Source organism: Suricata suricatta, chromosome 5, assembly GCF_006229205.1.
Source record: "Suricata suricatta isolate VVHF042 chromosome 5, meerkat_22Aug2017_6uvM2_HiC, whole genome shotgun sequence".
NCBI classification, from domain to species: domain Eukaryota; kingdom Metazoa; phylum Chordata; class Mammalia; order Carnivora; family Herpestidae; genus Suricata; species Suricata suricatta.
Genome location: NC_043704.1, coordinates 83,266,522 through 83,276,771, shown reverse-complemented (window position 1 = coordinate 83,276,771; position 10,250 = coordinate 83,266,522). Strand labels below are relative to the sequence as shown.

The following is a 10,250-nucleotide window of genomic DNA, read 5'->3' as shown; positions in this document are numbered from 1 at the left end:
CTGTGGCTGTGATTTCCTCTTGGAGATTCTTCAGGGGAGAGTTCCTTCGTTTTGTTATTTTTGCTAGTTTTCTGTCTCTTGTCACCTTTAGAAAGCTCGTTGTGCTCTGTGCACCTATTAATATTTCTCTGTTAAAGGAGGCTTATTGACTGTCCAGGGCCTGTCGTTTCAGGAAATATTCTTTTAATGGTGTCTCTCAGTTTCTCTTGTTTTGCCTTTGAATATTTTATTTCCCTACTCAGCAATATTTGGGACTTGCTGTCATGCACACTTTGGCTTGTTTCTTGGTGTAGCCCTAAGAAGAAAAACAGACAGACACACACAGAGGGAACAGTAAAACACAAACGCACAGACAAATCAAACAAACAAACACATTAACGGGGGAAAGAAAATAAAGAGAATGGAGAGGAAAGAGATGAAAAGAGGAGAAGAAAAGAAAAAGAAAAAGAAAGAAAAAAATAAATAAAGGGGGTCAGAGACAACAAAGGACAGTGGACAGTCTACAAGTGTATGACCAGTTGAGGGGAGAGGTAGGGATGAGATATAGGAGAATATATCTGGATTGCAAGAAGGTAAAGAAGAAAAAAAGGAAAAAAAAAAGGGGGAGAAAGGAGAAAGGAAAATGAGGAGTAAAATTTTTTAAAAGTTTAAGTAAAAAAAAAGTAATAATAATAAAAAATACGTACAGAAAAAGGCGAAAAGAAAATGAAGAAAAAGAAAAAATTATAATAAAAGCAAAAAAACACAGCAACAACAAAAACAAAACAGCAGCTCCCCCTCGTGGATAGGCAAGGTTTGATGTGATAGGTCTCGGAGGCTGCTCTCAGAGGCTCTGCCTTGGTGTCTGCAGAGATTAGATAGGCGGCACGCCAAGTTCTGCTGAACTATGAACTGTAGGCCACTCTAATGAGTCCGATCTCCTTTTGCCGCGGTTGAGCACGGTTGAATTGTATTTTCCAGGCCTGCCTCAGTTCAACGTTCCAGTCCATGCACTTTTTATGCTACCACAGATGAGATGTTTTTGTTTTGGTTGCTGGCTTCTTAGGGGGAGGAATTGGTTTGTCTTGGCTCAGGCTGGGATTTCGGCTACCCCTGCCTGAGGCGAGATGCGCAGCAGGAGGTGAAGTATGTGCGCACTGTCACAGACCCAACCCCCAGCGGGGATCGCGTTAGTGTTGGGGGAGGAATGAGGGCATAGCTGTTGCCGGAGGCGGCGCAGGGAGCTGCTAGAAATGAGCTGGGAGCTCCTGCAGCCTGCGTGCGCACCCAGGTCTCCACCGCTGCCAACTCTCTGTCGGGATCACGCAGAGGTGGGGGCTATTTTTTCCCTGTTGGCACCTGGGATTCAGGGTTAGCGCGGCCAATGCTGGAGGCGAGATGCGCCATGGAAACGAGATGTGTGCGTGCTCCCACTCCCAAAACCGAGGTCGAAGTGAGCACCCCTGACACCGCTGCTGCAGCGGTCGCGACTCCTTGCCAAGATGGCGCTGGGCTGGAAGCTGTTCCTTCCCTTGTGCCACCTGGGTTCAGGATTAAGGCTACCCAGCGGTTATCTATGGAGTGAGCTTCTCTCTCCAAGCGCAGTTAAGCATTCTTTACCTCTTCCCCAGAGACAGTACTATGAGTGTGTTCAGTCTCTCTGTCTCTTCCCTTTGTCTCTCGGGCTCGGTGTGCTTGCCCCGCATTGGGCTGGGGCTGCCACCTCCCCTGCCCGTCTCGGGCTGGCCCGTTTTCCAATCTCTCCAGTTCGCACTCACTCACTCAGGTATCCTTCAGGTTCTCTTCCTTCTGGAGTTCGTATTTTCTCCTTCCGCTCTTGCAGATGAGAGTAATATCCTTCTCAGTTCGATCAATGGGGCAGACGAAGTTTACAGAGCTCCCTTCCTCTCTGCCATCTTGGCTCCTCCTCCCCTCTACATCTTTTTTTTTTAATAATAGTGGTACATTTCACAGCATGGAGGTACCAAAGTTCATTTAATCACGTACCTCTGAACAGACATTTAGGTGATAATGGCAAAAAACTGGATGCTGGCAGTATTGTTGTACATGCCTCTTCTTGCACATATGTGTGAATGTGTCTCTGGACAGAGATCTGGAGGTATGTTTGCAAGGCTGGGTGAAGGATATAACATTTTAATAGCTCCTGGTTAATCATCCCTTGAAATGGTGTCACCAACATACATTTCCATCAACGTATGAATTTCTTTCTTTTTTTTTTTTAATGTTCATTCATTTTTGAGAGACAGAGATTGAGACCTAGTGTGAGTAGGGGAGGTTGAGAGAGAGGGAGACACAGAATTTGAAGCAGGCTCCAGGCTCTGAACTATCAGCACAGGCTTAACCAACTGAACCACCTAAGTGCCCCCAATGTACTAATTTCTAATTACATTAACTAACACTGAATATTATCCATCTTTTAAATTCTTGCTAATTCGGTAGATGATAAAAAGGCCTAGGCATTTAAAGCAGAGGAGTAACTGCCAGAGTCCAGCTCCAGCAGGCCTATGGCTCCCTGAAGGATGGATGGTGTTGGCCAAAGGGAGGGATGAGAGAGCCAAGATATTCTTTCTGATCACCAGGCAGACATCTCTGCACTGATTGAGACTCAGCTTTATTTATAGTTAAGTGTATGGGGAACAGCACAAAGTGACATTTGTTTTAAACAATGATTTCTGATGATACATTTCTTTGATATGTAAAAATTTCCCAGAACATAGATTTGTAGAAGACTCATGCATAATCTTTATCAATAGTGACTGATGTAGGTGATTTAGATGCTTATCATATGGGGAAGGAAGGTATTCAATACATGACAATGTTTTTAGCATAGCAAAGGCAAAAGTTAGTTTTTTGTGAGCAGGGGTCAATACCTGTTTGCTTGAGGGGAAGTATAAGAAAAATAGGATTCTCAGGAAATGGAATGTTTGCTCCCATAGTCACAAAAGAAGTTCCTATAATAAGTTCCTGGACAAGGTGCAATCAGCATATATTAGGGCCAAAATAAGGGACAAGTCACTCAGAAACCAATCAACAAGGTGCCCTGGGGGTCAGTGCTCAAGCAAAAACAACTGGGTGGGGGTAGATATCAGTCATCCTCTGATGGCAGGGGGGCCTTGTAAACCTGCCTTAACCTCACAAGGAGTATTCTCAACTTGTGAGCTCAGAATGGCTCCCAACAAGTAACATGAAAAATTCTGATTTCAGGCTATCGGTCTGGCTGAAACGCAGAACATACCGTGGGAGAGGTCAAAGAGGGAAGTAGGGAGACCACTTAGGAGGCCACAGCATCGGGCCAGTGACGGTGACAGTGGCTATGACTTGAGGTACTGGTGGTAATGGGCAGAAAGAAGTGGAATGGAAAGAAGTGTTTGGAAAACAGAATAAACAGCACTTGGTGACTGTCTAAATGGGGAAGGGGAAGGAGCTAGAGTGGCAGGAAGACAGAAGATGTTCAAAGACTCCCAGATCTCTGGCATTTTGGTTTTTAGGTGCAATGGTGCTGCCATCTGCTGAGTGAGAGAAGTCTGCAGGAGAAGCAGCTTCACTGCAGATCAAAGTCACGAATTCCACATCAGGGACATTAGTTTGGTACTTGTCACACATCCACAGGATGCCCGTGGAGATGTAGAGCGGGCGGCTGGATATATCTGTATCACACTCAAAGTAAAGTCTGGGCTAGAAACAGAAATGGAAATTTGAAAGTGGTTAGCAAAGCCATAAGGGTAGATGAAGTAATCTAGAGTGATAGAATACAGTGAGAAAAGATGGAAGATTCTTGAAAAGGTTAAGAGGAGAACTCCAGGAAGACAACTGGGCTTGGACAGCATGTGGGCAGATGCAGGTGCACTGAACAGATGCTGCGGCAGGAAGCGCAGTTCTATTTCCTTCGTGAATCCACATCATCTGTTGAGAACAGACAGGTCGAGGGAGAGTCAGAGGCTGGAACGGCACAGAGCAGGTCTGAGATGGTCACCACACAGAACGAGAAAAGAAAAGTGCCCAGAGAGCATGGGCCTGCCATGAGTGCTGAAAACCCAGCTGAGGCTGGCTGCCATGAACTTGTTGCTGCTCAGTCCTGCTGCGGGCATGAGGAAGGCCCATAGGTGAATTCATCCATGGTTGGCTCTGTCTGGTGAATAGCAGCTAGTAATAACTGGTAACACTTACAAACCTCAGGGAAGTAGGACCCTTTTCATTATAATTTTATAGTTAAGCCAAGGTTCAGAAACATCAGGTGACTTGTCAAAGCTCCCCTGGCCAGTAAGTGATAGTTGCTAAGACTGGTCTGGATCCTTCTTGTACACCAGGGATTTGGATGCATGGCACTCAAAGCACGATCTGCAGCCACATTCTGTGAACTGTTTTACCCAATCCTCGAGGAGCAGGACCCTGCCTGTAAGTCAACTAAACACAACCAAACACACAGTTCAATCACAAAATCTGACTTTCGGTTTTTAACAACATACCATGTCTACATGCATGGAATTCTTGTCGGCCTCACTGTAAACAGCCACGGACTGTATTCCCATTTTTTTGGCTGTTCGTATCACCCTGCAAGCAATTTCTCCTCTGTTTGCAATGAGGACCTTGGCAATGTTTTGTCCTGTTTAAAACACCATGAAAATTATATACAAATGTTATTGGAGAACAAGGAATGAGAAAGCAAAATAAAGACTCCATTATATTAACCGGCTGATAAACATCTGTTTTGGTAAAATTAGCATAACAGTCTCGAATAACCATTTCCATTAATATTCGTGCATTTCTTTTCACTGGAATTCAAGATACCCTTTTCTAAAAAAAAATGTCTATTTATTTTGAGAGAGAGACAGAGAGAGAGAGAGAGACAGAGAGAGAATTCCAAGCAGGCTCCATGCTGTCAGCACAGAGCCCAGTGCAGAGCTCAAATTCACAAACTGTGACATCATGACCTGAGCCAAAATCAGGAGCCAGACGCTTAACCGACTAAGCTACCCAAGTGCCCCTGAGATCCAAGATCCTCTTAACATAAACTCTTATGTTATTCAGCGTTTTCTATTTTAAAATGAAAAGATGTTTTGATATGCCAAAGGTCAAATTACAATAGCCCCCAAAAACCCCTTCATAGTTAATAATAATTAATCTTTAATAAGTACTTTTTATGCCTCGGGTCCTGTGCTAAAGACTCAATCTGGATTTAATTCCTCACAATAATCCTATGAAATAAACACTATTATTATTATATCAATTTTAAAGATAAAGAAATTCCAATGAAAAGAGATACTACTGTCCTGAAATTATACTCATTTTGTCCTGAAATTATACTGGCTAAAAGAAGCGGTGGATCCGGGATTTGAACCCAGGTCAGGTTCACCCCAGAACCTGTACTCCCGGTCCCTCCGGACGCACACACAGGGATGTGCGGTTCTCTTGCACTCACAGTGAGGCCCGCACCAGGACACTGGTGTCACTGCCACAGGACACGTCATCATATTAATGTGTAAAATGCACTCCCATCATCATACATGAAATAAATGTTCCTTGGCAGTTTATAATAGTTATTTTTCTAAAACAAATAAGGTTTTCTATAACTTAAAACATATTTTTCTATGGGGATCTTTGGAGCCTGAGTTGTGACAGGTCACAGGAGCTGCTGGGATGAAGTATGCATGTGTGTGTCGTGGGGAAGAAGTTGCACCCAATCAACCATGATTATACGTTTATATGTTTTATAGTTGGGAATTCCATGTAAAATTGTATTTGAAAAAATGTCTGCCACTTATCAGAATGGTTTTAAAGCACTGATTTAGACCATCATAGTTACGCATTTCCAATTCACTGCACTAAACGGGAACAAACAGACAGAAGGAACAACATAAATGTAAATGTTTCCAATTATCTCTGTATATATTGTAGACTTAACAGGGGAGATCTGACTTAGAAGAGGTGAAACCATGGCTCAATACTTACTAAGAAAATGATCATGAAAATCCCAGATTTTGAAAATATATGAGCACTAATTCTATATATACAAATTAAAGCATTAAACATATCCTAGCACATATAGCAAAACCAAAGCAAACCAATACTATACCTGTGGTTGTTGAATACTTCATGGATCTCTGCTTCCAAGTCCATCTCCTAGCAAATGAATCCAAATGGAATTATAATTAAACAGGATATTCAAAATCAGTCATTGTTGTTTCAAAAGAATCTAAATTTTTTAAAGTTTAAAAAAAATTTTTTAATGTTTTCCTTATTTTTGAGAGAGAGAGAGAGAGAGTGAGCAGCGGAGGGTCAGAGAAAGAGGAACACAGAATTGGAAGACAGGCTCCAGGCTCTGAGCTAGCTGTCAGCCCAAGCCTGACATGGGGCTTGAATCCACGAACTGTAAGATCATGACCTGTGCTGAAGACAGACGTTCAACTGACTGAGCCACCCAGGTGCCCCTAAAGTTTTTTTTTTTTAATGTTTATTTTTGAGAGAGAGAGAATGTGTGTGTCAGAGTGCATGGAGGAAGGGCAGAGAGAGAGGGAGACATCGAATCCAAAGCAGGCTCCAGGCTCTGAGTTGACAGCACAGAGTCCAACATGGGGCTTGAACTCACCAGTCATGAAATCATGACCTGAGATGAAGCTGGAGCTTAATCAACTGAACCACCCAGGTGCCCTTCAGTCATTATATGATTTATTAATTCAAAATGAGTCTAGATATGACTTTAGTTAACCCTGAAGCCTACAAAGTGACTTAATAAGACTTTCTTGGAGGGAAAGAAATTACTCTAGACACCGGAAGTTACAGTTTTGGTTGTTCCCTCTGGCACTGTATGTCCTTGAGTGGATCACCTAACCTGCTTGCTCCAAAGGCTGGCATAAGGCCAGAGTCACAATTAGAAAGCCAAGGTACTTCAAGATCATACATTTCAGCTTTTTCAAACTCTTTCGACTCAACTCGAAGTAAAAATTATATTTGACTTCACAAGTTGGTACACACACAAAACTTAAGTTTCATGACAGAAGATTCTCTCTGCGTTTTGTTACTTTCTGTTCTATTCCATTTTATTAAATAAAATATGCTGGTCAAATAACAGTTTGAAAAATACCAATCTTATTCAACCCCTGATAAGAGGGGTTTGAACAATTAAGCCGAGAGAAGTCAAGAGAAGGAGCTGATCAAGGGCAGCAGAAAGACTGCTGGCTGTGGGGCCAGGGGACCTACCACTGAGCAGCCACTGCGGACACCAGGCAAGTCATTTTACATCAGTGTTTCTCCAGTCTTTTTTCATTATGGCCCCCTAATGCAAAAACATAAATACTAAGATTTTGTAGGGGGGGGGGGATTGAGCCTTGGAGGGTATAGTAACTATGGTAACATCTAAGATTTTTTTTCGCTCTCCTCAGGACCCAATTTTCACTTTACAACTCAGACGGCAGTGTCCTCACACAGGACAGGAGATGCCAAGAGGTGCTCTTGAAGACACTTCTCAATTTGCAAAGCAGACAATTTAAGCTGAGTCCTTGTATTAATAAGAAGTGGAGAACCAGGGAGGCTAAATGACTTGTTTGAGGTATCTTAACCAGGTAGAAGTTTATTAAGGTCTAAAACAGTTTTTAAGTTCTATTATACTTACCGATAGAGCAAGTAACAAAACTTTAACCAAGAGGTAACAGAAAACAGGCCACATTTACTTTGGGAACAAAAAAGTATAATGCCTACCAGGTGTCAGCTAAAAAGAATACACTGAGAAAATAACAAATTGCTGAAGGAATTCAACCTTAGTCTTTTCCACCCATACCTGGATGATTTGGTCAAACTATGGCTATAAAGAACTAATCATTTTAGATCATGTACACAGCAGGTGATAAAAAGCACAATGTACATTAGATATTAAGCAACTACGTATGTGCAGAATGTATATACTATGCAGATAGCTAGGGAACTGAACAGGACTAGCATTTCACTGGGGCAGGGGCGCAGGAGGTGGGAGTATGACAGAGGTCAGATGGTCATTGTCCTCTGATGCAAACTCAGCCACTGACATCCATGAAGGGCTGGAGGAAGACCCACAGCTTTGGCTCTTGAGTCCCACAAGACTGCCTTCTCAGGAGGCTATTGCTTTCCCACTTCTTTCCAATTCTACTGACCTCACTCTCTTAATCTTCAAGGAGAAAGATTGTTTTCCCTTATCTTTAAAAGGTATCTTCTAGTTCACAGCATCATCTCATCACATTCTTCAGATAAGTTTTTTTTATAAGATCTGTCCTGGACAGATTTATCTATAAAATGGCTGCTTCTTGGTAACTCCAGCTTAAGATTCTTATTAAGTTTCAAGGTCATTGCTGAACTAAAGTTTTCTTCTGCCATTTTCTAGTGAAAACAGACAATCACATACATACATACCACTTAACATAATACTCAATGATATTTTGAAAGGTCTATTCCATTTTTCACCATTGACTAAGCTATAGCTTAAAATGATGTTTTAAAAAAACAAAATTAAGAAGTTGCTTCCATGAGATTCAACATAAATTCTATACCAGCATACTCTCATTTCTAAAATTCCACCATTAGACTTCTCTGAGGTACTAGAGAATCATGACATAGAAGACATGTAAACACCCTTTATAATGATAAGATTTGTAATTCCTTAATGCCATTAACAACTTTAATATTCTCCAGGATGACAGCTACCTGACAACAGTTTACACACAGGAGGGAAGATTTGAGAGGGAGAGGGAAGAGAGAGAAAATGGGCCTGTGCAATATCCTGAAGAGCCCTGGAAACCTAAGAAAAGAAAAATCAAGAGAAAGAGCAGAGCATTAACATTACTTTCACCAACTGTCTTATTTTCCTCTGGGGCTAGTCCAACAATTAAGTAACTCAAATCTAAATACCTCTCCAGGAATCGGTGGAAAATAAAAGCAAACAAAAAACTTGAACCAAAGACTGTATTTATGGATTGATTCATATGCACCAGATTCTGTTTGAGTCTCTTTCCATGCACTAATTCATTTAATTCACACAATGCTAGGTACTAATATTATCTCCTCTAGGAATAGTTATAATCACCTCCTCCTCCTAAATCAGGAAATTCAACCACAGAGACATTAAATAATCTACCCAAGGTTGGGCACCCAGCTAGTGAGTAGCAAAGCTGAAAATCATGGCTTCTGACAGCACAGTCTGTGCCCTTCAGCACTAAGCTATGCTGTCTTTCCAGAATGGAGGAGGAGGTGAAGAGGGGGGTGAAGAAACAAAGCAAGATAAAGAAGCCTGCTACCAGGAGATCTGAGGGTGTCTTCACTGCCAAATTTACTGTCATTCAAGCTTACAGTTCAAAATTTGAAACTGATCTGGAGCCAGGTTATTTAGAGTCTGATACTTTGTTCAAACTTGCCTCCGAGAGCTTTAACAAAACCACCTCTCAGACCTCTGGAAGGTACGTTTACTTTTGTCAACTTGATCCAGTTCAACAACGAGAAGGAACTCCCGGAGTCTCTGAACTGGACACCTGACTGGAGATTGCTGAACAGAAAACGGCTTGAGGGCGTCCTGGCTCCATTTCTTACTACTTGTGTAAACTTGGGCAAGTCGTCGACCCCTCCCTCTGAGCTTCACCAGAACCGGGATTATCAACATTCCCCACTCGGGGAATGCAGTGAAAGCATAATGTTAACTGTTAGCAGCTGTATAAGCGTCTCTTTTGCCCCAGTAGCGAGGGGAGCAGGGATGTGGCAGGCCCAGCTCTACCCCTCCCCCACCCCTCGAGAAGGAAAAAATAGAGGCAAACAGAGGATGCCGAGTGGACACGGGGGGAAAGGTGAAGAAAAGGAAAGGCTGGGTGTGATGCCATGACTCTCCCGATGCCAAGACTGAAAGCAGAACACCCTGAAAAGGGCTAGGGTTTTCCTAATGCTCTCCCCTCCTCCCGCTCGACCGCTGGTCCCTACGCCCCTCTCTCGGCGTGCAGGAATCCGTTTACACCACCCCTAACCCCGGGCCCCGGACGCTGATCCACGCTGCTCCACCTCACGTTACCTCGGCGGCAGCAGCAGGCTCGGGACTCGCAGCCACCGGTTCTTCTCTGCCGCCAAAAGCAGCAAGGACACCGCAGAGGCTGCCGCCATGGCCCCACAACCCGTCGCTCTCCGACTCCTGGGTACAGCAGCTGCTTCCCACTCCCAGCAAAACCTTTCCTCCGCTCAGCAAGCCTATTGTCCTTCACGGGCCACCGTCCAGGTCCCAGTCGAGCACTAGGCCTGTCTAGCGT

General features: G+C 43.2%; 1 protein-coding gene across 1 annotated transcript in view; it reads right to left on the bottom strand.

Annotated features, from left to right (window-relative positions):
- MCCC1 (methylcrotonoyl-CoA carboxylase 1) overlaps positions 1-10,250 on the bottom strand; it is a 62,474-nt gene extending 52,224 nt beyond the window's left edge. The window contains exons 1-3 of the mRNA XM_029939807.1: positions 10,019-10,250; positions 6,074-6,120; positions 4,467-4,603 (exon numbers count right to left, since the gene is read on the bottom strand). Of these exons, the coding sequence (XP_029795667.1) occupies positions 4,467-4,603; positions 6,074-6,120; positions 10,019-10,107 (273 nt within the window). The 5' untranslated portion in view covers positions 10,108-10,250. The remainder of the gene's footprint in view (positions 1-4,466; positions 4,604-6,073; positions 6,121-10,018) is intronic.